This window comes from Pteropus alecto, unplaced genomic scaffold (genome assembly GCF_000325575.1).
Source record: "Pteropus alecto unplaced genomic scaffold, ASM32557v1 scaffold86, whole genome shotgun sequence".
Classification (NCBI taxonomy): domain Eukaryota; kingdom Metazoa; phylum Chordata; class Mammalia; order Chiroptera; family Pteropodidae; genus Pteropus; species Pteropus alecto.
In genome coordinates, this window is record NW_006442109.1 from 10477754 (window position 1) to 10504210 (window position 26457).

Below are 26457 nucleotides of genomic sequence, written 5' to 3' on the forward strand. Positions count from 1 at the left end.
GAAAGAAAGAAAGAAAGAAAGAAAGAAAGAAAGAAAGAAAGAAAGAAAGAAAGAAAGAAAGAAAGAAAGAAAGAAAGAGAAAGAGAAAGGAAAAAAAAGGCTTTCCTGAAAAACAAGATGCTAATACAATGACAATGACAGCTGCGGTGTCCTGGGTACCTCCCATGGGCCAGGCAGGCACTGTCCAGACGTTTCACATGCATGACTCTCTTTAGTGCTCATAACTCTTTGGTGGGCATTATTCTCCTCACTGAACAGGTAAAGAAACTGAGGATCAGAGAAGTTAGGCAATTTGTCAGAGGTCACAGGGCCAGAAGGTCTGTGCCACCAACCCAATCCACTGCCTAGTCCTGTTGAAGAACTTGGATATTTGAAAATGCTGAACAATTCCAGGGTCCCTCTGGGCCTCCAGAAACGGGTTAGAAGACAGGAGTTAACCTTTCCTGAACTCACTGATACCATTCCTCCCAGACTCACTGCAGGGACTGACTCTGGCCCAGGCCCTGGCCCAATGGGTGATTCTGAGGCCAGTACCTTTCGGAGGGCCTTTTAACCGCCTGAGAAAAGTAAGTGGGGAATCTATTTGGCCTGGGAAGACCTTTACTCACCCACGGCAGGGACCCCAGACAGTTCAAAAGGGTTGGGGGGGCTATTCCTCTCCTCAGCCCTTCCCAGAGGCAGAGTTGTTCACAAACTCCCCATCCTACTGACAGGCACATTCTTGGCCACATCACATCCTGGGGACTCTGGGGACCCACAGGCCTTAGCCTCAGCATGGCCTGGCACTAGCCCCAGCTGGGGCAGGCCCGCTTCTCTTCAGAACTAAGGCCACAGGCCTGGAAGGAAATGAAGGTGGGAGGGGCTCAGAAACGCTGACTTGGCTGGAAGGCTGCCTGGGAGGGAGGAAGTGCAGAAAGACCTGGTTCAGGGCTGTGGGCGAAGCCAGCAAAGCCAAACTGACATCTCTGAGGGTTCAGGGCCACCTTGGGCACCCAGCCTGGTTTATGGCCAGGAGGCTTGAGGCGAGGGTCCTGGTTGGGTCATACTGTGAGGGACTGAACCAGAGACTGGCCCTGGCTGCCCAGACTATGCGGCTTCTTCCCCCACAAGAGGCAAGGAGGTGGTTGGTAGGCAAAGAAATGCCCACATCTTAATCAAGCCCCTTCTCTGAGTGTCCAGCCTGGGAATCTGTGCTTCGGAGACCAACATCAAGAAATGAATAAAACAAAAAGACATAAACAAAGCCCGTTTGCTTTTGTATGAGGGCAGGAGCCCCTCCAAGCTGGGGCAAATCTAACAAAACTCCAGTGCCTCGGTCTGAGCTGGTAAACTCCCTTGACATTGTGGCCTGCTAGGGACAGGTGTCTTACATGCCCACAAGTGACTTGTTCACTTACTCTGCATGTTCTCCTGGTTACAGCGATGGGACTCTAAATTGTCCATCTAGGTCAGGGTTTCTCAATCTCAGCACCACTGACATTTTGGGCAAGTTGTGTGGGGTGCCGTCCTGTGCACTGTATGATATTTAGCAGTGTCTCTGGCCTCCACCCACTAGATGCCTGTGGCACTCCTCCCAGTTGTGACAAATGAAAATATTTCCAGACATTGCCACATGTCCCCTGGAGGGCAATACGGCCCCCTGTTGAAAAACACTGTTCTAGATCCATTCTTCCCTTCTTCTTAGGTAATAAGACTTTAGATTTTCATCTGGAACATAGTCACCAGGATAAGAGATCGAGGAGCTGCAAGATCACCCTTGCAGCCAGGCGTGGCCCTGTGTGTGTCCTTATGATCCCTTCTCCCTTCCCATTGGTTAGAATACAAGCGTGGTGACTGGAACCAAGCTGCTCATGGGTCATGAAGTGAGTGTCAAGAGCTAAGACGACAGAGTAGTAAGAGAGAAAGAGGCTGGGTCTGAGATGACCAGGGAGCTGCCATGGTAGAAATGGCTCCACCGTCGGACTTAACATATATGAGAGAGAAATGAACTTGTGTCATTGTTCTCTTGGCCTATCTCCCCCAGAGCCCAGATTTTAGCCTTTGACGAAGTCCCCTGACCTCATGGCCTTTTGTCAATCACAGTAAATCTAATCCTAAGTAACACGTAAGATACAACTCTGCCATGCTTGTAGCTGCAATCACCCACCATCTAGATGCCGATGACCTTCAGATTTTCCCCAACCTAATTCTGACAGTTCACCAGAACCCTCCATAGAGTTGCCGATGTCTCCCCAACCTGCCTCTTCCGAAGTGCTTCTCATCTCAAGAAAGGACACCTCCACACCTCCAGCATCCTGTAAGTTACTTTTGATTTCCTTTCCTCTCACGCTATCTCTCTCACTTCCATAAAACCCCAAATCTCCCATTCTGCCTCCTAAAAAGAATCTACTCCTCCACTCCGCCTCCAAAGTTACTGTCCCAGCTCAGGCCCTCACTACTCCACACCTGGTCCATTACAACCACCTCCTAACTGGTGTCACTGCCTCCAGTCTTCACCCCATGGCCTGCCCTGTCCACTTTAAAACTCTTCCATGACTCCCCTTGGTCTCAAGGATAAAATGCGAGCTTTCTAGGTAAACATCACGACCTCCTGCCTTCTGCCACCTCATCTCCTAGGCCCTCACCCCTCCCTCGGCACCTCCTCCTACAGGATATGACACAAAGAATTTGCCACAGCTCTAACACACGGTGATTCTGTTTTTGTACATGCTGTTCCCTCTGTCTCAAATGCCCTTCCCAACTCCTCTGCTTGGTAAACTCTTACTCCTCCTTCAAGGCCCAGGCAAAGATTCCCTTCTCCACAAGGCCTTGCCTTGTTTTCCCAGGAAAAGCAGCTTGTTGATCCCTGTTCTGTGCTGCTGCTGAACTTGCACATCTAACTCAGGGCTCATCTCACCACATTCACGGTGGGGCAAGTTCAGGTCCTCTGAGCTGTTATGTTCCAGATGAAGTCAGGGAGGCTGTCTCCCTGACTGGCACTGGGCAACCTGGGGAGGGATCCCATTGTATTATATTTGGAATCCATGGGAAGGTCAGGTTGACACAGAATAGGTGCCCAGAACACAACATTGTTACCCATTTACTAAGCCCCTACTATTGTGCCAATTTCTGAGCTAGATGTTTTATCCTAATGATCTCATTTTATCCTCAAAATCACCTTGCCTGGAGACCTGAGACAGAGATTCAGAGAGTCTGAGCAGCTGTTTCAGGTCACGCAGCTTGAGCAGAGCAGTACTGGAGCCTGACTGTCCATCTGCCACATTTGGTTCTCCCTTGGGAAATGGCCCTACCCTAGACTCCCCAGACATGGTCTCCAGGGAACACCCAGAGCTAACTGGGTGTGGAAAACCTCTTTGTCCTTTTATTCAGCTAACAAGTTAGGATTTCTTAAAAAGGAACTTTTAATAAGAAACCAAGGAAAAGCCCCAAAATTTATTTATTTATATGTATAATTTATTTTATATATAAATTATATATAGATATAATGATTACATATAATTTATTATGTATAACATATAATTTATGTATGATTTACATATATAGTTATATATATGTATAGGGTTTATATATATAGTTTTATTTTGGGGCAAGTTCAGGTCCTCTGAGCTGTTACTTCCTCCTCTCTAAAACCAGCAGGAGGGACTAGATGGTCTTAAAGATTCTTATCAGTGCTGATATCCTGTGATTCCGTGATTAGTTTCTCAGATGGATAGTGGGCTGGTGACTATTGTTGGGGAGGGCAGTATACTAGAGACACAGGAATGGGAGTATAGGGTAATACACCAGCCCACCAGCCCCATCCACACCCCCATTTCTTTATGACTTGATCCTAGAAGTCCAAAGGGAGAGAAAGAGAGGACTTGTCCAAGAGCCTCCTCTTGCTTCCTCACCAGGCCCTTGGATGACCCTAACTAGTCTGAGGGCGGGAGCTGGGGCTAGATAGGCCTACACTGGGAGTCCAGACTGCCCTTCCATGGGCCACCTCCCAGGCTTTGGTTCCTCCTCTCTCTCCTGTCAGTGAGACCCTCTGGAAAACCCCGCTCGGTGCTCAGCGCAGCACAGTACAGGAAGAGGAGAGGGGAGGTTTGTGGGTGAGTTCCTGTGGAGGTTCAAGCTCTTAGCTGTAGCTGTTGGAGCCTGTCATTTCCCTTCCTCCGCCCACCCAGCTGGGCAGCAGAGAAGTTTCATCACAGTTGAGTTGTTGTCCTTATAAGGGAAGGGCCTGCCCTTGGGCCACAGCTGGCTGGTAGAGAGCCAGACAAGCTTCCTGGTATCCTCCAGGCACCAGGAAAGGTGGGGATACCCCAAGCTTGCCAGAAGTCCCCAGGGCTGAGCTTCCATCTGAGGTCACAGACTCTCCAGAGAAAAAGCAGGAAACAGTTGATCGTGGCCCCAGGCCAGGACCCTAGAGGGTCAGATCCTAGGTCCTGATACCAACTTGTGGTCTCCTAGGCAAATTGTTTAAGCCTCAGTTTTCTAATCTGCAAATGGAGTGTAAGTAAATACATCTTCCTCCCGAGGCCACTGCGGTGACAATGAGACACAAATTTAGGCCTGCCAAATAGTAGATGCTCTGTGAGGCTGGGGTATATTAAACGTTTTCTATGAGGCAGTCCATGGGCTAAGTGTTCCACAACAATCCTGTGAAGAAAAGAATTAGCCCATTTTACAGATGGGAAAAACTGAGGCACGGTTTGCCTAAGGTCACTCATTCAGGGCTGAAGTTTGAATCTAGATGTGGCTGCCTCTAAATCTAAAGTCGTGGTTTTTCTACTTATAACCCTGCTACTTCCTCTAGGAACTTTGCTCCTTTAATAAAATTATGAGAATAGGGAAGAATCCCCACCATCATCTTTCTACCCTCCATGCTCCCCCACAGAGCCTCCCTCATAACATCAGAGAAACCTCCACTCGAGTGAGTTTACATAGCCTTTTCATGACATGTCTCATGGAGCGAGGAGGGAGGCAGGAAGACAGGACTTGAAAGAGGGCACAAAACATGGTGACTCCAGAAAGACATGGGGAGTCGCAGGTCCCAGGCTCAGGTGAGGCAGAGAGAGAGGCAATCTAGATGCCCCTTCCCTGCTCCATCCTAGGTCCGTCCACTGTAACTACCCACAGAACTTCAGGCCACTGAGAGATTGCAGCATGTATTCAAAAGCAAGACTCCTTTTTCTATACAGGCCTCCAGCCCCCAGGACCAGAGAGAAAGAAAGTTCTCACCACATCCTTCCTCAGCCTTGTGGCTGGCCACTGACACCTTCCCAGTAGCTGCACCCATTAATGCAGCCCTCCAGAGAGGACCTGGTTTCTGGGCCAGGGTGGCGGGGACACTCTTATAAGTAAAGAGACTTCTCTCCCTTACCTTGGTTCTTCCTCAAAGATAAGGGGCCTGTGAAGGTGAAGTGATTTGCCTGGGGACCCCAGCTTCTGCAGGCCACTCACTCAGTATGGTTGTCACATGTCAAGCCAGTGGAAGGGGAATTCAGGAGGGACACAAGGGTCATGGGCCTGATGACCCTCAGTTGATAGGCCCTGGGTCAGGTGCTTCCTGTTATGTTGGCCACCAGGCCTGTCCAGCAGCCCTCAGAGGATGGGATCCAGGCTTTGGGGAGCCTTTGTGGTGCTTTTGCACATTGGGGGAGTGGAGAGGACTGCAATTCCCCTTTCATGGGTGAGGAAACTGAGGCCCACTGATGCCAAGACTCACCGAGGTCCCTGGGTGGGACTCGAACATTGGCAGCTTGACTTGGATCTCTGTCTACTGGCCTGGGGGCTGCCAAAGAATGCTCAGTGAAGCCCTGGGGTTCTGCCGAGATATAGTAGGGGTGCCATGGGCATAAGGTAGGTTGCAGGCTCATCCCTAATCAGGACCAGGTGCTGAGGTTGAAATAACAGCTGGAATCACTTTGAACCATCATAAGAAACACGTGTGCAGGCAAGAATCATCAATGGAGACTAAATCTAGGGAGAAATTTTGATGAGGAGCAACATATTTGTGCATGGCGTTAAAATATCTTCCAGATTGTTTATTAGTTACAAGAGAAAAGTCATAACTCTACGGTAGAGAAATCAGACACCTTGACCAGGTAGCAACATCATCAATGACAGGCAAATGGAGGCATGTGTCTCCAGATGTGGTGCCCTGAGAAGGCCCTAGTAGCACCTATGCAGTTTTCTGGCTGAGAATCCATAACCTCAATCTAATTATGAGGAAACTTCAGACAAACCCAAGTGAGGAATGTTCTATTTAAAGGGGGGGAGGGGAAGGAGAGACCGTATTCTTCAAAAATGTTCATATCATGAAAGATAAATGCAGGCTGCAGAAACATTTTAGATTAAGAGACAAAAGAGACATGTAATATCTGACCCTACACTGAAGGAGAAATATAAATAATATCATTAGGTCAAATGACAAAATTGGAATATGAACAATAACTATCATATCAGTGTTAAAAAATACTGAAATTGACAACTGTACTATGGTTACATAAGAGAACATACTTATTTTTAGGAACTATACAGTGAAGTATTCAGGGGTAAGGAGCCATGACAACTAACTCTCCAATGATTCAGAAAAAAACTTGTGTTTATGTTGGAGAGAAAAAGCACTCAAAAGATAAACCAATAGAGTGTTCTCTGTGCTATTCTAATTCTCACAACTCTTCTGTTTGAAATTACTTCCAAATAAAGCTTTTAAAAATTGAAAAGCATTGTTCTTTATGACACGTAGCTGCCAGCCTATAAAAATGCATGTGTGGATGAAATTGGGGGCCTGGTTGAGTTTAGCAAAGATGGAGCATTGAGGGAGGGCCATGCCTCAGCCCAGCCCATGGGAAGGATGCCCTAGAACGGGGTTTGGCGGGCCAGTGAGGCCACTGATTATCCGCCCACCTTCTGCTTCCCTAAGGTCAGCCCTGGAGCTGGTCCCACACCAACAAACAGGCTTGCAGCAGAAAAGTTCCATAAAAAGGGATTTATTGCCAAACTTCAAGAAAGGCGCTTCATAAGCAGAAGACATGGAATGCCATCTTCCTCCAGGAGACAGGCAAGGTAGCACCATCCTCTTCTCCCTCCCCTGAAAGCTGGCTTCCCCCAGGGACCCAGGCTGCCAAGGCATGGTGACCCCATAGGAACCAATGGCATTAGGCCACTGAGGTGGCCCCAGAGCTACCCGCTCAGCCTGGTAACACTTAGAGGAAAAGGAGGCTCTAGTCCCTGGAAGCAGGTGACTTGGCTAAAGCTCCAGACAGCCCAGGCTGCTGGTGGGGGAAAGCTGTTCCCCAAAGGAAGATGGCAGGGGGCCACGTGACTATGGGCACCCGATGACATCCTTGCTCTCATACTGGACACAGATGAACAGGCAGACTGTGGTATGGGAGCCTAGTTTATCCAAGGAGTGTGGTTTGGGGAAGCCCATGGGGGCTCACGAGCCATGACATTGCTGCTCATCCCCACCCCGGCCCCTCCTGATCCCTAGCTATTACTCTCAAGAACAAAGCAGAAGTACAGTAAAGAAGGCATTGGCCTGCGCTGGCAGGCCTCAGTGGGCACGACTGGTGGCTGGATGTGGGGCAGTGGGGCAAAAAGACCAGGGCACACGGCTGTGACCCACCCTCTCCTCTTTCAGTAAACAAAAGTGCACATGCAGAAACCCCCTGAACAGGCCTTTCAGGAGCTTCTCCCCCTCCCATAGGTCCCAGGAAGAGTGGCTGCAACCCGCAGGGCCTCTGCACCTACAGGCACCACCCTCAGTCCAGTTGCTGCAGCAGGATGAAGACCGGATGTGCTCCCAGAGCCAGGGATGATGGGGGTGGGGGTGGAGGGAGGTGCCCTAGGGAGAGGCTCAGGGTGCAGGCACGGGCCAGGAGAAAATGCACCTTCCACTAGGAAGTTCAGGAGGAGCGGTCCTTCTAGGGCCTGAGCCAAAGGGGTGCGGGGAAGACAGGAGAGGGAAGTGGTTTCAGGCCCCAACATACCCTTCAGCATTAGAAGAAATGACTGGGATATTGGACCTGTTTGGGTTGAGGAGGAACCGCAGAGACCCAGATATAAATTCCATCTGGGGAGGCACGGAAGTTGGGGCGGCTTCTCTTCTGAATGTTGATTTATAATGAATTACATGCAGGATTTTCTGATGTTGATGTCGGGGCTATTCTGGGGTTCACCTCTATAAGAATGTGCAAGGCTGGTCACAAGCTGGTTCAGAGGCAGGACTAGAGTAGGAGACACTGCGAGTTCCTCTTCCACCCCGGAGTCCTCTGGTCACAATTCACCAGAGGGGAAGGCCTGCAGAATAGGACAGGCCCAGAGAAGGAGCACACAGCAAATGGCTTTCTGACAAATGTCTCCCACTTGCCTTCAGAGGCCCTAGCTGGCTTCCAGGTCTCCCTTGCTGAAGGATGAACCCACAGCCTGGACCCATAGTCTCAGCAGCTACTCGGAATAGATGGGTGGTAGGGCTGGTTACAGCTTGAAGTTGCCTTTGCCATGAGGCTCTCTGCCTGGGGAGGTCTGGACATGGAGGCTGTGGGGAACTCAGCTGTGCTCTATTTAGAAGTCAGGAATGTAAACTACTAGGGTGAGAAGCAGAGGTGATGCTACCCCAGAACTCCTAGGACTGTGCCAAAGCCCTGGGGCAGTTTGGAACAACTGTGTAAACACAGAGGTTCTGAGTAGGTGCTCCCAGCCCAAGCCAGAGCCTGGAGGCCAGCCCAGATAGCCAGATAGTAACCCTGGATGGCACCTGGCATCACTGGCCAAGGCAGGGCAAGAAGGATACCAGGAGTCTCTATAGGTCCTGGCCAAACCCTGACATGCCCAATGGCTCTTTGACAGACTGAGCAGAAGTATATTTCTCGGCAAAGTTTTGATGAAACTGGGCCAGCTAGGAGGGACAGTGCCCTGGCCCAGCAGGCCCTAGGGTGCACTTCTCCTATAGAGGGTCACCAGTTCCTTCTGCTTCTCTTGTAGCCCAGGTGCTTCCTGGCTCAGCTCTCCCAGATCTCGGATTTCCTGTAGGACCTGGGTGGCCTGCCTCAGCTGCTCCACAGCCTGGCTGAGCAATGTCTCAGCATTCACAGGGGCCGGCTCATTGCCCAGCACCTTGTTCAACAGTTTCTCCGTCTGCTGTGAGGCCACCTTCACCTCCAGATGGGCCCGGTACAGCCGTTCCCCAGGCTTCCATGGACGCCGGGGGCCTTCCCCAAGCAGGTCCCCCATGGAAGAGCAGCGGGGATGGAACTGAGGTGGCTGGTCCCTGGGGGGCAATGCTGTGGACGTTGTTGCATTCTTTGGGGGAGTTCCTGGGGTGCCCAAGGCTTCAGATGGCTTGACAGGCTCAGGACTGTCATCCACACCATTCACTGAGACCTGTGCTGGGCCTGGGGCAGAGGTCTCAGAGGCCCCAGGACTCTGGACTGGCCCCAAAGCCTCCATCTCACCCATGGAGGCTCTCAGTTTCTCCGATAAGATCTTAGGCGGGGGTGTAGGGGGTTTCCTATCCTCCTTGGGTGCAGCCTCAGAAGTCTCAGAAGAGGGTACCTGGGGTGGTTCTGCACTTTCAGGGTCAGGGGGCTCCTCAGGGCTGGGGTTCTCCCAGCTCACCTTCAGTTTGTCAGGCAGGACTCTGTTAGGGGGCTGCTCAGAGCCACTGTCCTTCTTCACTGCAGTCTCTGAGTCCTCTTGGCTCTCAGGGTGGGCCTCAGAGCTTGCTGAGATAGGGGTTGGGGCTCTCTCCCCTGCCGGGGTTTCCGCTTTGTCACCAAGGCTGGTCATCTCAGGTGCTGGGGAAGTCTTGGTAGGAGGCATGGGGGGCCGGAGTGCCTCCCGGGGTTGGGCTGCATTGACATCATTGCTGGGAGCAAAAACTGGAGGCCCACTGTCCAGAACATCAAGGTCCAGGCGCGAAAGCCCGTCAGAAGCTGCGTTGGCTACCTGGTGGGGGGCAGCATATGGGTGTCACCTTGGATGACTGGCCTTTGGGTCTGACGTGCCCACCGACAAGGGTACTAAAGCCCTCCCATCCAGGCTGCCCAGGTCCCCAGTCCCCCACTCTCCACACCCTCTGATGAATCCTCTCCTCTCCCTCACTCCTATGATCGTAGGCCAGGAAATCTGAGCCAGGGTGTCTTCTTGGTGCCCCAGTCTGCTTCTTCTGCTCTTTTTAATGACAACTGTACTGGCTTGGGCAGCAGGCCCTGTTCCTGACCCCTTCCTGGCTGTGTGGCCTTGCTAGTGTCCTTTCTCTGCAACCACCCACCCAGAGTTTCCACAGCCAATAGGCAACAGGACTAGGACTCAAATATAGGTCTCCAGAGTTGTCTTGCACTCACTTCTGCTTCCCCTCCCTAGAGACCTATCCGGTCCGCCAGCCTCACACCTAGCCCTCTGGCCTAGACCTCTCCAGTCCTTGCCTGCCCAGCTGCTCAGCAGCCTGTGCCCACTCTCCTCGCACCGTCAGATGTGGCCCCAGACCACAGCTGACTGCCAGAGGGGAACAGCTGCGCCAAGCTGACAGCTGATACCAACCTAGCCCCAGGGACTCATAGGGACACCCTGCAGCTACATAGTCATGGAGACCCTCCCAGGGAGCCTCGGAGACCCTGGAGCAGGGCTGGGCAGTAGGCCTCTCCCAAGATCCCTTTGATGGTGGGAGTCCTGGCTAGGACCCTCACTCCCTTTTACATGTGCACAGGTGGACACATGGGATGAGAGGGCCTCCCAGAATTCTTCTCCAAGGGTCTCCCCTCAAAGGCTGGCCCGCCCCCAGCATCTCCTTGACCTCTCACCGCAGGCATTCCTTTTCTCTCTAGCTGTTTCAGTCGCTCCCTCTACAGGCTTTCTTCCTTCAGCTGAGACGTGAACAGGCTGCCTCACCTCAAAACAAAGTCTCTAATAACCTTGTCCCCCTCCCTTCCTTTTCTTCCCTCCCATGGTACCCCCAGCCCAGCATCCCTAGCTTTGTATTCCCATGTCAACCCTTAACTGACTCCTCTGAGAAAATATGCTGTAAATGTCACCACCTGCCTTTTTCTCAGTCCTGCCCTTGTGACTGGCTGCCAACCTGGCTGACGACCCTCAAGTCCTGTACCCTTCTCTCCCCAGATGTGCCACTCATCTCTCTGGCCTCCTCTTCTTTAGCTTCCTACTGCCACCCCGGTCCCCAAATGTTAGCATTTGCTGAGGTTCTTTCCTGGCCTCCAAGACCTCTTTCCACTCACCGTCTGCCCCCATCAGCAACACCAGTCTGAAAGGAAGCTCCTCCTTTACCCCTCCCCTTGCCCATACCTTCTCCTAAATCCCCTGTGCCCAGGGCCTCTATTTGCTCAGCCTCCAGTCTTGGGGGCATTTCTGACAACCGTCCCTCTGTTCAGTCCACCTCTCCCAGACCCATATTCAGTCACAAGCCCAGGTGACTCTTGTTTCCCAGTCTCTCTCCTACTGGCCTCTCCCTTTACAACCCCTCTGGGAGTATGGAGGCCCTGCTTCTTCCTCTTTTTCTTGGTCCCCGGCTTTTTCCTCCCTCTAACCAAACCACTCTTCCCTGGACCTCAAACTGATCTCTGGAACACACCCTCCTCCACTCCATCCTGTCCCCAGTTCTGGCATTCAAGGCCTCCACAATTTCCTTCGCCCAACCCCACCTTCCCTGACACATCTCTCAGTCAAAGGGACTCGGCATACCTTGAACTCTCCTGCCTCATGCCTCAGCTCACATCATTACCTCTACCAGGCATCTCCTTCACATCACATCTGCCAGTTGAAACCGTTCACTTCCTTCAAGGGTCAGCTCAAGCACCAGTGGGTCTTCTGGGGTCCCTCTTGCCCTGGCCTCCCAGATCCCGCAGTACAAAACTTAGACATAGCTCTACTTGGAGCACGTCTTTTCTCCAGCTGGAAGCTGAGCTCTGAGAGGCAAGGAGTAATCTCAGGGTCTCAGTTTCCTTCAAGCACCAATTCTGGCTAAGGCCAGTGTGTGGACTCAACAAGCACAGCAGGTGCATCTATACCCTGAACACATCTAACACGTGTGCCTTTACACACAGCTCCCCGCAAAACACTTGAGAAGCCCCAGCTCCAGAAGTCCTCCAGGAAAAGGGGTCTCTAAGCCTGGTTACCATCCTAAAGTGCTGGGTCCCAGGTTCAACTGACCTCCCACCTGTACTAGCTGGGGTAAAGTCTTACCTCCTTCAGATGGACTCTTGTAGGTGGCCGGCGCCGCTGGCCCCCACGCACCCGGTCCCGTGTCACATGCTCCAGGGCACAGCTCTTGTCCACCTTTACCTGGGAAGGAGAAGGAACCAGGTCAGTCCCCATCAGGCTTTGGGGGGAAGAAGAAATGCTCAGGCGTTAGCTCAAAGTCAGGGTCTGCACCCGCATACTCACTTCACAGGGTCGAGCACCCTGTCGCTACCTCTCTCTTTGAAGCATCTCCCCATGTCCAGACCTGTTCTTCTCATGACCTCTACACTGCCTTTGTCATCTGCCTGCAGTCTGAGGCTCTCCCTTTTTCTGCAGCTGCCCTCTTTGCCTCAGTCTTCATGCCTGAATATAGGCTATCAGCCCTTTGCTCCTCAGCCTACTGTGACTTAGTTGGGCTTAGTTGGAGGCGGGGGAGAAGATGGCCCATAATCTCCTGGTACCTGCTTCCAGAACGGGCCTTGTCCTAACCCCTGTCACTCTCCCAGGACCCCTGGGGATATGCCTGGAAAGAGCAAGGCCTCTGCCCCTTTGGGTCAGGGGATCTGGAGAGTAGTATCTCTGTTCTCAGGATAAGGAAAGGAGGGAGATGAGGGTAAGGGTGAGTAATAGCCCAAGAAACCACAAAGCAAAGATTCACAATACCCATAATATGTCTCATCACTGCTGTCCCACAAAATGGGGGCACTTTCCCCAGCTAGTGAAGGGTCAAACATGACTGTCACCTAAGACACAACATAGGAGCCATGGCTTTGAGTCAGGGGCCTTGGGAAGATTCGCTCCCCTTGGGTCTCAGACTTCTGCAATCCAAAGGCCATCCCAGGTGGCCCCTAGGTCCATTTTAGCCCAATTAGTTTTGAGTCAAAGACAATCTTCTATAGGAGATTTGCCACAGGGGACATCCTGATTGCCTCAAGCCTGATCATGGCTGCTGTTGCCACCATCACCACTACAGTACTGGCAACTGAGTGGCCATTGCAGACAGATAGGGAGGCCCAGGTTAGAGCCAGACTGGCCTGGACTTCATAGCCAAACTGAAAAATGAGCTTTCTGACTCTCAACTCACCCCCCAGACCTCTCTGATCTAGGCCTACCTGCTGTTTCCAGTTGGAAAGGATGCATGGCTGCAATCAGTTAAATTCTCTACTCTACCGCTTTATGCATGTTTTTATCTAAAGTAAATTCACTTAATTTCCTTATACCTCAGTTTCTTCATCTGTAAAATGGGAACACTACTACCTAGTTGTGAGGATTTAATGAGGCGACAGCAGATGACCCAAAGTTTGTAGCAGTGACATAATCAAGGGCTTATCTGGGGTGTGGTGGGGCAGGGTCTTCTCTGAGATCACACACACAGTGAGAAAGAGACACAGAGCCATCTGCAGGACTGCATCGCACCTCATCAAATGCCTTGTTCTTGCCTCGGTTGATCCCTTCATTGAGGGCTTTGATCCAGGATTCCTTCTCCTCCCCGCTGGGTGCTTGGAATTTGATGTTACTGACCTGCAGGGAGCATGGATAGGGTGGATGGCAGATGTTTAAACGGGTTTGCATTTGGGGTCTTAAGGAAGCTTCCCACCCAGATCCCAAAGTTGAAAATCAAAACGACCCCCACAAGAGGTCTGACACCAGGCAGGGAGGGGAAGGTCCAGAAGGAAGGTGCTCCTCCCCTATGTGCCGTTGCCAGAGATTTGGATTAGAATCAGCCTTGCCCCATGGAAAGAGCCCAGATCTGGTCTTGCCCCATGTGACTGACTGCCCTAGGCCAGCTGCCTGATCTTTGGGCTCCAGTTTTCTCTGTAAAGTAGGAGTAATCTCAGTCTCCTAAGACCTCTGATCTGGACAGAGGTTATATAATGAGGATGCTGAGGGGCAACTAACTGCCTCTTAGCCCAGCCATCAGGGCTGCCAGGGGCTCAGGAAGGGACAGCGTTGTATCCAGGCTCTTCCACTTACAGCTGGAAGACCTTGAGCCTCAGTTTCCTCATCTGTAAAAGGAAAACACCACATAACCTGCCTCATGGAGCTGTGAAGATCACTGATGGATCTAAAGTGTTGAATTAAGCTAGGCACAGAGTGAGTGCTCAGTAGTGGGAATTATCACCCTGGCCTTTCTTCTGGACGAAAGAGCCCCAGTTTCCTCATCTGGAAAAAGGGATAACACTGCCTACCACAAAGCAATGCTGAGGGAATTCAACCTGACTAAAGCCAGGGCATGCCATATAGTAGGTATTCGATAAATGGTAACTGAATGAATGAGCCAATAAATGAATGAACTGGCCCGAAGTTCCTTCCTTTGCCCTGTATTTGGGCTGCTGCCCACTCTCTGACCTCAAGATGCCCTAGTTCTTTGTCCAGCAGGTCGCCAGCCTGCCCATCCCCCGCCCCGGTGTTAGATAGCACCTTCCCTCCCGCCCCTCTCAGTTATGTAACACCGCAGTCCGCCTGGCCCCCTCAGCATCCTCATTATATAACTTCCTCCTGGCTGCCTCCCTCCTGCTTCTCCCCACACAGGGCCCTGGGTCCCACCCACCTCCTCATGCCAGGCACAACCAAATGCTCATTTGCATGACCGGGGTAAATTCGATCCTGGCAGCAGATCTGCAGTTAAGTCAGAAACCCCAGGGCACCTTGGCAACTGCCTCTTAGCCCAGCCATCAGGGCTGCCAGGGGCTCAGGAAGGGACAGCGTTGTATCCAGGCTCTTCAAGGGCCCACCCAACCCTGTGACAGGGCTGTGAGAAAGGCGGACCAGGGCCAGCCCCTCTGAGTTCAGCTGCTACTCCTACTCATAGGCCTGGAGTTGGCGGGGCCCCTGCCTGGTGTAGGATTTAGCATCCCAGAGAGCTTGAGAAGCATACACTTGAACTTAGCAGTAGATGCAGCAAGAACGGAGCAGAGAAAGGACACTGGCCCGGTGTCAAGATCACAGGTTTCTATTCTAGTCCCACCAACCCTCAGTGGCACCCTGCATAGGTCTCTTCACTACTTGGGGCCTCAGTGGGACAAGAACAGACCACTGGACCCAATTCAAACTGTGGCCTTTCCCATTGGTCGGCCCACGTAAGGCAGACTGAAGGGAGTGTGTTGGCCAAAGGGCTCCCCTACGAGAAGGAATACAAAGTTAAATGGGACCCAGCCTCACCCTTAGTAACCCTGTGACCTCTCCTGAATGAGCCAGGCATCCTACGAGGGTGCTCAGAACAGGGACCAGCTGAATACCAAGAAGTTGCTCCTCCTGACTCACCCCCACCCCATGTCCCAAAGAGCCACAGGCTGCACAGGTCCCTCCCCAAGTCCTTCCAAGAAGTCCCAGGGGCATAGGCCCTGTGAGGACCTTAGGAACGAACAGGACTGACCACAGGATAGGGCCACATGGACTGGGAAAGGGGGGAGGACAAAAAGACAGGGAAAAAGTGAGAGGGGGAGAGGAGGGAGGAAAGAGGAAAGGGCCAAGCTGTCTGAGACCAGCAGGGCAGCAAGGCCCAGCAGAGGCCACCCTGCTTCCTGGCAGAGTCTGCCTGTGACCTCATGGTAGGGATGAGGAGGCAGGGGGAGAGGGGCATGCAAGACACTGGAGTCTTTGTTTATTTGATTAGAAGAAAAAAACAGGCGGCTTCAGGACCAGACAGCCAGGGTCATGTGACCTCTTGGCCAGTGGGCAGCCTCACTGAGGATGGGGAACACCCAGGGCGACAGGAAAGGAGGGTGAGAGAATATAGGGGATGTTGTGCTCTGGGAAGTCCCCCACATTTGCCCTCTGGAGAGCCCCGACTCTCTGTGTGAGTTCCTGGGGTGGCAAAGATCAGAGGGCCCTTGAGCTGGAGTCAGGATGTGCTATCTTTTCACTGCCCTGTACTCTCCACCAACTGCTCCGCAGCCCATTTCCCTAACTGATCATCCTGTTCCCAGAGTCACCCAAAGCCAAACTGAACTCTCAGCAGAATTAGGGGATAGAAAAGAGGGTGTTGGCCAAAGTGGCTGAGAATATAGCTGCACAAACAGGTCTCTCCAAAAGTGATGTCTCACCTTGCGCTGGGCCCAACCCACCTAGCCTATCACCAGCTGATCCTCGGAGCTGGGGAAAGGAGGTGGCCCACAGAACAGCATGGACAAAGGACAGAGAAGCAAGGCCCCCTCCAACCCATGACCACATAAACTCACTAAGAGACACACAGAAACCCAGACAGACCATGGCCAGGTGAACACGTACCTGCACATAAAGAGATATACACATGCACACTGGACATATAGGAGCAGACCTTCATGCATAACAAACTCTGCACGTCTCAAACACACAAACACAAATACATCACCCTAGAGAGGAAGCAGTGTTCCAGGACAGAGTAGGGCTCTAATGCCTAAAAGACCAAAACATGGCACTCTTCCTCAAAGAGCCCTAAGCAGCAGATGTCAAGTGAAACCTTGTCCCAGCCTCATGAACACTACAAACCTGCCCCCACCCTGGGCATACCCCCAATCCCAGGGTCAGAGCCTTGCAGTTGATTCTTTGTTCCCACCCAGTGCAGAGCAGGACAAAAGGTTAGTGAGTAAAGCAGCATGGTCTCCTCCAGGGTCCAGAGCCACAGAGGACTGGGCTCCTGGCCCTGAAAGCTGAGGAAGAAACAGAATGGCCTCCAGCAAGCCCAGACCAGACCCACTCCCCAACCCCCAGGCTCTCTGACTCAGCGCCACTCCAGGAGGCTCCACATGACATGCAGAGGTCGGGATGAGGCGTGACCCAGCTGCAGATGGGCGTGAGCTGGCAAGATGTGCTGTACACGCCAGCCTAGAATCTGACTCCCTCTCGATATCTATGCCATGTGTCAACACCCACCCAGACTCCCTGCCAGAGATACGCGGTACAAACAGCAAACTTCATCTGCACACACAGCATGTCTCAGGAAAAGAACTTCTCAGGCAAGAGACTTTTTCCAGCATCAGCCAAGAAAGGAAAGTACAAGGGGAGGAGAGCTGGGGGGCTGCACATCTCTGAGCACTGAGTCCAGGATGGAGAGTAGAGGGGTGGCCCACCCAGGAAGGCCTGGGATGAAGGGGAGGCCACACCTTCCCCTCTGGCCCAGACTATATCACAGTGTCAGAGGCCTGGTAGGATGAAGGCCTCATCCCTGGGCCTCCTGTGTCCAGGGTGTGGGAGAAGGCCAAGGGCCCCACCTCCCAAAGGCTACTTTCCAACTATAGCCTGGGAAGGAGGCTCCAGAGCCTGGAAGGGGAGAGGGGAGCAGAGTTCTCACCAGAGCTCTAAATACATCTCCTATCAACCAGGGGCTGGGGAGACAAAACGAGCAAAAGGTTCGACCTGCAGCAGCTCCGGGTTTGAGCCTCAGGGAACACTCCACAGAGAATGTGTAGGCTGCATCTAGAAGCTCAGCCTATCTTAGAGAGCCCCCAGGGGTGATCCTCCAAAGCAGACCCCAGCCTGGAGGGAGGTCAGGCCACAGTAGGCACAGCCCTACCTTGTTCCCTGGGGATCGCAGCAAGATAAAACGATGTTTCCGCTTAAGGAGGGCACGAAGGTCCTGGCACTTCTCATAGCTGCCCAGCTCCACTGTCTCCACGCACTTCTGCTCATCCTGGGGAGGGAGAGAGAAAGGATATGAAGTGGTGAGAATGAGATGCACCCAGACACTTGAATACGCAGACCCCACCTCAGACCCTGATCCCACTCAAGTGAGGGCATCACTTGGTCAGGCTGCCAATAAATCACCAAGATGAGGTATAGCAAGTCCACGCTATCTGGAGGGACACCCTCAAGGCTCACCGTGCACATGAGAAATGGGGCTCATAGCCCAAAGGTGGGGAGCAGGGCTGACTCAAATATGCCTAAGGTCAAAAGAGGCAACAGAGGAAGCTGGAGAGGCTTAGAAAAGGGTGCCTGAGGGTCCATGCAGTCCTAGAGGCCAGGCAGAGATCTGTGGAAGAGGTATCTGGAAGAAGGAGCAAGTTGTCACAAAATGAGAAAAGGCTTTCCAGGCAGAACCACAGAGGGAAGCATGAACGAGGCACGCTTGCGGCTACATGCCCTGCCTTTACCACAGTGATCCTGAGTTGACTTCTCCACCTGTATCTTCCTCTGCTGACCCTTGTCTTGGGGTGAGAGGCCACTCTCCATGGCCTGCACAATGAAGAGGACAAGGGTTCCTTTAAGAGCACCCCACACACACAAGGCTGTCATCCTGAGGCCTTATCACTAGAAAGGCCAGTGGCCAGGACAGTGGGCAGCCTCTTCTAGGCCACCCCTGAATGCTGACTGGTCTGCCTTCCTGCTCATCAACCCTGGCACCTGAGTGCTCTCCAACAAGCTGCCTAGGACAAGCTCTTCCATCAATGGTGGTCAATTGCTTCCTCTTCCAGGAAGACCCAGCTGGAACAACTTCCTAGATGTGGTACAGTCTCACCCTAGAGACTTTAGGCAAGTAGCAGCAGGTGCTGGGGTGGGGTGGGGGGTGGGGGGCATTGCCCTGGAGACTGGCCAACAAGTGAAGGCAACTCTTGCTGTTGTAAGTCATGCAGCCAGCCAGCAAGAGCACCCACCCAGGGATCTCCTCAGTGCTCTGCAGTTTTGGTGAAATATCTAGGAGGTAGTGACTCAATTATTTGCAGAAGAAATGCCCCAATTTCCCTCCATGATAATCTGCATATACAGTTGGCGCTCCATATCCAAGGATTCCTCATACACAGATTCAACCAACCTTGAATCAAAAATATTTGGAAAAAAAGTTACCTTGTTGCTGACCTAGATTATTTATTTCGGGTTTTTCCCATACTAAACATGTACAGACATTTCTTTCCTGTCATCATTCCCTAAACAATACAGTTTAACAACTATTTACATAGCATTTACATTGTATAAGGTATTATAAGTAAGCTAGAGATAATTTAAAGTATATAAGAGGATGTGTGTAGGTTATATCCAAATACTATGTCACTTTACATAAGATGCTTGAGCATCTGTGAATTTTGGTATCCACAGGTATCCTGGAACCAATCCCCTGTGGATAATGAGGGACTACTGTACTGAGAAACACTGACACTCAACAAGCACTCAGGTACCTTCCTGATTCTCCTGAGCCTCTCAATCGCCCTAAGAAAGCTAGTATTTGCCTCATTTTACAGAGGAAGAGAATGAGGCCTGGAGGTGAAGTGATTTGCCCTAGGGTCACAGACCCAAGTATAAGGGGTAGGGCCAAACTCAAACCCACATCCTCTGACTCCCAGGCCAGAGCTCTTCCCATCACAGCGCATTCCTCCCAGCCAGAGGCAGAGGCTTGGTAAGTGCCTTAGCAACAGGGTGCTCTACACTAGTGGTTCTCTAAGCATGGTACCTGGTCCAGCAGCAGCAGCAGCATCACCTGAGAACTTGTTAAAAATGCAAATTCTCAAGCTCCATTCCTCCTTAATCATAAGCTTAGGGGAATGGGGTTGGCAATCTGAGTTTTAACAGCCCTCCAGGTGATTCGGAGATATACAAAAGTTTGAGAACCTCTGTTCTACACCAGAGGTTCTCAACTTTGGTGGCACATGGAATCCTTCAAAACTCCAATGCCCAGGCAACATCCCAGACTAATCAGGATCCCTGGGGGGATGAGAGGGTGGAGTCTGGACACCAGTATTTTCCAAAGCAGATGACTATACAGCTAAAGTGGATTACCACTGATCTACCCTCTCTTCAGCACCTCAAGGAAAAGGGAACAGATGGCCAGGGTGACCTGAGCTTTCCCATCCAAATTCAATCAGGTGTCTTTTCCACTTTTGCCTCCACACATCTCTTTCCACCCCCTAGTCTCCAATTCCTTCCCGGTTCCTCCACTCAACACAAGAGATAGTAAAATCCATCTGGTCCAGGAAGCTCTGCTGCCCACTCCTATGAGCCCAAGCCATGGTGCTCCCTCCCTCCTTTGAGGTTGCTAATCCGCAAAGCACCTGCCAGGTGCAGGCACTGGACTAGGCACTAAGGACACCCTGCCATGGGGAAAAACAGTCCTAATCCCTGCTAGGCCATCTCTCTCTATCCTATGCTGCAAGTGTCTGCTCTCCTTTCTGTTCCGCCTACTGTGCCCTAGTAGCCCTCAAGAGGGATACATATAGGACCAGTTTGCTGGACTGAATGCCTGGCCCAGAGTGAGACCCAGGAAGTCCTCTCCTCCTGGGCATCCAGAGGAAGGAAGCTGCCTGGGAAAGGACACCCCATTGCAGAGAGCACAGTGCACCTGTCCCATGTGCACAGGCCTCCCCCAGCTGGACAACTACTGGCCCAGACGAAAAGTCAGCCCGTCTCTACCACCCAGTTCCCCACGGCTGCCTGACCTGGGTCTCCTCTTGACCTGAAATGCTGAATCATCTGGCCCTTCTGCAGCTCAGAAAAACGGATAAACCAGCAGACACTAGGCGGGGGCAGCATTTTTGGAACATCAGCCTCACTGACAGCAAGGAAACAGCCAAGAGCATTCGCACTCGCCTAGTTTCTTACATCAAGAAAGAGGAATTGAACTAATAAGCATTTCTCAATTCCTACTCCTGGGCCAAGCTCCCCACCCTTGAGGGCTAAGTTCTTGAGGCTGCACTGGGGTTTTTAATACTGATTTTGTTTTTAAAAGCACAATTTAGATTTTTCGTGTTTAGAGGATGTGAAATCCTCCCTGCTTCCCAGCTGTGGCCAGATGTGGAGAGGCGGCCCGGGGCAAGTCTGGCAGCGCCTGACAGGCTAACAGCTGAGGGCCTGTCATTCAACTAACTCTTAGGCAGCTGGGACTGGAGGAAGCTGCAACAACGCCTTTTATTTATAAAAATATCCCCCTGCTGCCACCACAGCACATCCTCATTTGGGGACAGCAGTGGTGTAGAACATCTGGAGGGCTGTCTGCGCAATTCATCTCCTTGCCCTCCTCCAGCTGCCTCTCTGACACCTCAATTCAATGAGCCTGGGCCTCCGGCAGGAGAAACAAGGTACTTCTCAAGGGCAAATCCTTTAAACACATAGATCTGTGTGCCCAATCTTTCTTGGCCTAGGACAATTATAAATTTGCCAAGGTACCAGGAGGAATGCTGAGAGAGGCTGATGGGGAACAGGCAGGATGTCCCTTCCACTGCCAGGCCAGTTCTTCCCCATGTATTCCATCTGTCAAAGGCATACAGTGATAGCCCATTTTCAGTGGAGGGACCCTCTGATAGCCTCAACCCCAGAACACAAACATCATTTACAAGTAAAAGGCACCTTTCCTTCTCAGGTTTTCACCCAGAGCTTTGTCAACTCTTACTTAACACACAATTTTAGTTTCCTCAGTTATCCAAGTTCCAAGCCTGCTTAAATGAGAAGGGGCACAAGTTTGGAGTGGGAAGATGTGAGGACTGTGAGAGGCACAAGGACAGCAGCAGTGGCAACTGGCAGCTTCATATTAAAAGAGAAAGAAAAGCTGAAAAGTACAGTCTGGCATTACAAAACAGTCTGATGATAAGTGCCTCTGAGCCACCAAGGAAAGACTCAATTTAGGCCAGTGTCTTCTGTTGAAGAAGGTAGAGAATATTCTACATATTTTAGAGGACTTCCACCAAAAGTAACTTTTAGAGTTTACTTGCTAGCACTGATGGGTGGAAAGAGCACTAGATTTGGTTCTAGACCTGGCTCCGTCATTCACTGAAAGGTGAATGTTGAACAGTCATTTGGCCATCCTGAGCCTCAGCATCCATCCCTGTAAAACATGACATGATGATCACCCTCATGGGACTGTCATGAGCATCATATGAGAGGTATGTAAGAACTCCAAAAACACATGAGCAATATAAGTATTATTTCTACATTCACTGCTAAATAGAGCAAGCTTCAGTTTTCTGGAACATTCACATATGTGGAACCTAGCCCAGGGACAGGAAGTTGCAGTGTAGGTGTACAGCTGAGGAGACACACATCCCCCTGTGCACATACGCTTCAAAGAGCCCCTTATCCAGGAGCCATAGACTTGCATCTGGAGGTATTATCCTTATGCCGCAGAGACACAGAGACGATCAGGCACTCACCCAAGTTTACACAGCATGGCAAAAGTAGAACACGTCTTCCAGTCCTGGTTCTGGGATCCTCCTGCTGGTTTGGGCTGCCCTCACTTTGCCTCCTGCACTAGCACCCCAACCTTCAGGGCCAGGCAAGTTCTTACCTCATTCTCATAGACCAGTAGCTGAGCCTGGCAGAGGAGCAGATAGCGATCTTTCCAAAGCCCCAAGAAGCCCCCGCTGCTCTTCTTGATCCAGCCAGCCTTGTCTGCCGTCCGTGCTTCCCGAGGCTTCTCACCCCCGTCCTTCATACCCTGTAAGATAGCACCAGGACATGCCATGAGAGTTGCCACCATGGGGCCACCTAGTCCATAAGCCATTCTAGGGATGTGTCCCTCTTCTGGGTACCTACTGATAGCATCCCATGTGAGCTTCCCCACAACCCCCAAGGCAGATATTCTTAATCCAGTATTAGAAATAAGGATAATAATAGCAGCAACAATAATAGCAGCAGCCACTTTGTATTGAGCCATCGTGTTACATTTTATACACATTTAACCCATGTGACTACCCTCCGAGGCAATGGCATCATTATCCACATGTCACAGCAAACTGAAGCTCAGAGAGGGATGACATGCCATACTCACACAGCTGGAGGGGCAGAGCCAGAATTCAAACTGGGTCTCTGACCCCAAGTTCTTCCTGCTCCTCCATTCTGCCTTCAAGGTGTTCATTCAACAAACCAACAAATGTTCTGAGCACCTATGATGTCACAGGTGGTAGTACAGACAAAAAGGAATAAAAATAATGGATCTCTGCCCTCATAGAGTGGGAAATATGGGAAGGAGTTGCTGGACAAATAAACACCAGACACAAACACATTAAGAAGTGCGAAATGCTATGAAGGAAACAGTGAAGGGGTTGGTGAGAGAGTACAGTGCAGGACCTGGTCCAGGCAAGAAGCCCAGGAAGGCTGCCCAGGGGAAAGGACATTTAAGTAGGATCAGAAGGATAAGAGGAGGCAGGCAGGCAGAGTGGTAATCTGCCTCTCTACCCCAACCCTTCTAAAGAAGCCCCTCTGTAGCCCCTGCATCTGCCTCAAAATAGGAGGCTTCTCTGCCCTCCTCCCAACCTCAGGCCAGGACTTTGGGGCAGCCATCCTATCTGATAAGGACTACAAGGACTATGCCTTCAACCAAAGGCTAGAATGGGAGGCAAACTCAGCCTTTCTCTTATACAGCTGCCCTCCAGGCACTGACATCTTGTGCCTCTTTATTACCTGCTTGGGTAGCTGGGTGCCAGGTGTATGCCTACCAAATGGGGTCAGATTCACTTCTGGTTCCCAGCACCTAGCACTGTTCCTTTACACATAATGAGTATGCAAGAAATTCTGTGAAATGAAAATAAAAATATACCCGATTTGCTACCACTTTGCTTCAGTGACTGGTACCCACAGTAGTGAGTGTGAAGGGGAAGGTAGAGGAGAGGGGGTCAAGAGCGTGTCAGAATCTAGAGGATGCTAGAAGGAAATTAGCACTAATTTTGACTACTTTGTAATTTACATAAAGCTCAAAAAGGGGCCCCAGTTAGAAGGAGCACACCTCTCCCCAGGGGATACTCTGTGGCCACAGCTGCCTTTGGAAGGACAAGCCCAGGCAGATGGAAGTGTAATGAGTTGTCAGGGGCTAGGTAGGGCCCAGCCTTCCTGCTCTCTATTATGGCAGGGGAGCCCTAATTTGGTTCTCACTGTGCCCCTCCACCCCTGTGAACAGCACACTCTGTGGCAGTTGGGAGTCTAAGCTTTGAAACTCAAGTCATGCTGACCACAGGCAAGTCATCTGATCTCTCTAAGCCTCAGTTTCTTCAGCTATGAAATGGAGATATTAATAGAAGTTGCAAAGTTTATATATAACTACATTCGGGCACGGGTTTTTGTTTTGTTTGCTGCTACATCCTCAGTGCCTACACAGTATCTGGCGCATAGTAGCTGCTCAATAAATGTTGCTGAATAAAAATATGGCATATAAAGCAGTGCCTAGGATATCCTAAAGCAGCAGTCCCCAACCACTGGGCTGCAGACCAGTACCGGTCCGTGGACTGTAAAGAACCGGGCCGCGCAGCAGGAAGTGAGCGGCTGATGAGGGAGCCAAGCTTCATCTTTATGTGCAGCCGCTCCCAGCACTAGCATCACCGCCTCAGCTCCACTCAGATCATCAGGCATTAGATTCTCATAGGAGCACTGGTTCTTGGTGCCAAAAAAGTTGGGGACCGCTGCCCTAAAGTTAGTAAAGGGTAGCTGTCTTTATTGTTACCGTCGTCACTGCCATCCCCTCTGACTCTCAGGACCCTCTCTCCCTAGGCCTGGTTCAGAATTTAGAACGAGACCTTTCCAGGCTTAGCTGCTGGGCATCAATGTTCTAGGAGCTCTTTGGAATGTGAGGTGCCCCCTTCAGGTTCTCTCCCTAACTTGTAGATGACAAGAAAAATGGGGAAGTGGGATGGTCCCAAATGGTCTTCCCGGATGGAGGGTGAGGAAGTGGGAGACTTGCCTACAGGCCAGTTATGAGCCACCCTGACCAGAAGAGGAGACTTCAGGGCCCTTTACAAGAAGAGGGAGGCTCTCGTATCCTATCATGCATCCAACCCCCACTCCCTAAAGCACCAGATCCTCCCCCATGGGCTGTGTGAACCACAGGGGCCTCATCACCTCAGTGACCTTTGCAAGCTGGCCCAGGCCCAGGGCTGGAAGGGAAGAAGTGGGCAATGGGAAACCCCATCCCTACATTTCACACATCACACCCCTCCGTCAGCAACTGCAGCACCGTTGGCCACTTCCTAGGCCTACTGACTCTTGGCGTCTCTTAAACAAGGCAGCTAGGTAGGCATGGTACAGCTTGAAGCTGCTGCCTAGGTCTTCCACTTCTGAGCTCCAAGCTCACCTTCTCTTTTCAGGGGCCCACCTACCATCCCATGGGATCTCATACCCCTTTCTAAACCTCCTCCACTGTGACTCCCCCTGCCTGCCTCACCCACTGACACGTGAAAACTTCCTGCCAGCTGGAAGCTCCCAGTGATCAAAACTGAAACCTTGTGCTTTGACCGCTGTCCTCTCAGGGTATACAGCAGAGCAGTATCCAGTGAATAGCATTGCTGGATTAGCTAGAGAAGAAAGTCCAGGGCCTTAGGGAAGGATGGGGCTGGGATGAAACTGAGGCAAGAAGGCACTTTGGGATGGCGGAGTGACAAGTGAGGGGCTGGAGGCATGAACCAAAGCCCAAGAAACGGTCTCCATATCAGGAATCAGCCATAGCAATAGTAACATGAAGGGAGACCAGGCTGCAGGTCCCACTTGCCTGCCACCCTTCGCCCAGGCCCAATCCCTCCTCAGATACTCTCTCACCAAGGGGCCTGGCTTTGCCCCAGTATATTTTAATAAGTGGCCCCTCCCCCTTGGCAGGACTCACAGGGGAGGTTTTGTCCAGCTCAGCCCAGTTTCTCAGCATCCTCTCCTCTTGTTGACCAGCTGACCACTGTTTTTCCTGTTTCACCCCCTCCTCTCCCATCCATCCTCACTCAGGCCCTCCCCTGACCACTGTAGGACAATCCTGAGGCACCCTTTGGCACCAGGTCACCTTCACCCTGCGCCCAGAAGGGAACAGGTGGAAAGCCACAACATAGGCCATAACAGAAGACAGAGGCCAGCAAAAGAAAACTTGTTGGCACCTCGCATCACAGGGAGTTTATGACAACCTTTGCACTTTGACTAAACCTAGTGATGCTCTGACCAAACTCTGCTACGAACCCACCATGTCAGAGACATGAGACGGGGCAATCAGAGACTGGAAGCACTGGCGGAACTTCCAGTCTGATAGGGACAACAAAGATCCTGAATAAGGGAAGTCCCAGGTTTGGGAGTTAGGTGGGCATCCCCTGCTTGAGAAGACCCCAGCCGGTTGGGAGATACATAGCACCAACCCAGAGATTAGCTCAAGGTCACAAAACCAGTCCTCGGACAGGATACTCACTGCCCTGCCTCTCTCTAGATATGAAAGGGTAACTGAGCGGCCTGGAACCACTGGAGGCCAAGCCAGGAAAAAGCATGACTGAGAGAACAGGGCAAAGATGGGAAAGCCTGGGTCCAGGGTTTTCAACCTTACTCCAGCGGCAATACCTCGCATTGATATTTGCAGTTTTCAAATCTTCTGCACATATATCATCGCATTTCTGGATCACCCACCTTCCTCATTTTATA

General features: G+C 51.5%; 1 protein-coding gene across 3 annotated transcripts in view; it reads right to left on the minus strand.

The window, feature by feature from the left end:
* Positions 1-6961: 6961 nt before the first annotated feature.
* Positions 6962-26457, minus strand: part of PLEKHO2 (pleckstrin homology domain containing O2) — a 25782-nt gene continuing 6286 nt past the window's right edge. For 2 of the 3 annotated variants that reach the window (XM_025038863.1, XM_006920265.2), the window contains exons 2-6: positions 22370-22519; positions 17678-17794; positions 13600-13704; positions 12187-12285; positions 6962-9936 (exon numbers count right to left, since the gene is read on the minus strand). In XM_025038863.1, coding sequence (XP_024894631.1) covers positions 8920-9936; positions 12187-12285; positions 13600-13704; positions 17678-17794; positions 22370-22516 — 1485 coding nt within the window. In that variant the 5' untranslated portion in view covers positions 22517-22519 and the 3' untranslated portion in view covers positions 6962-8919. Of the gene's footprint in view, positions 9937-12186; positions 12286-13599; positions 13705-17677; positions 17795-22369; positions 22520-22852; positions 22977-26457 lie in introns of those variants that run through there. The other variant, XM_025038862.1, reaches the window with a different exon arrangement.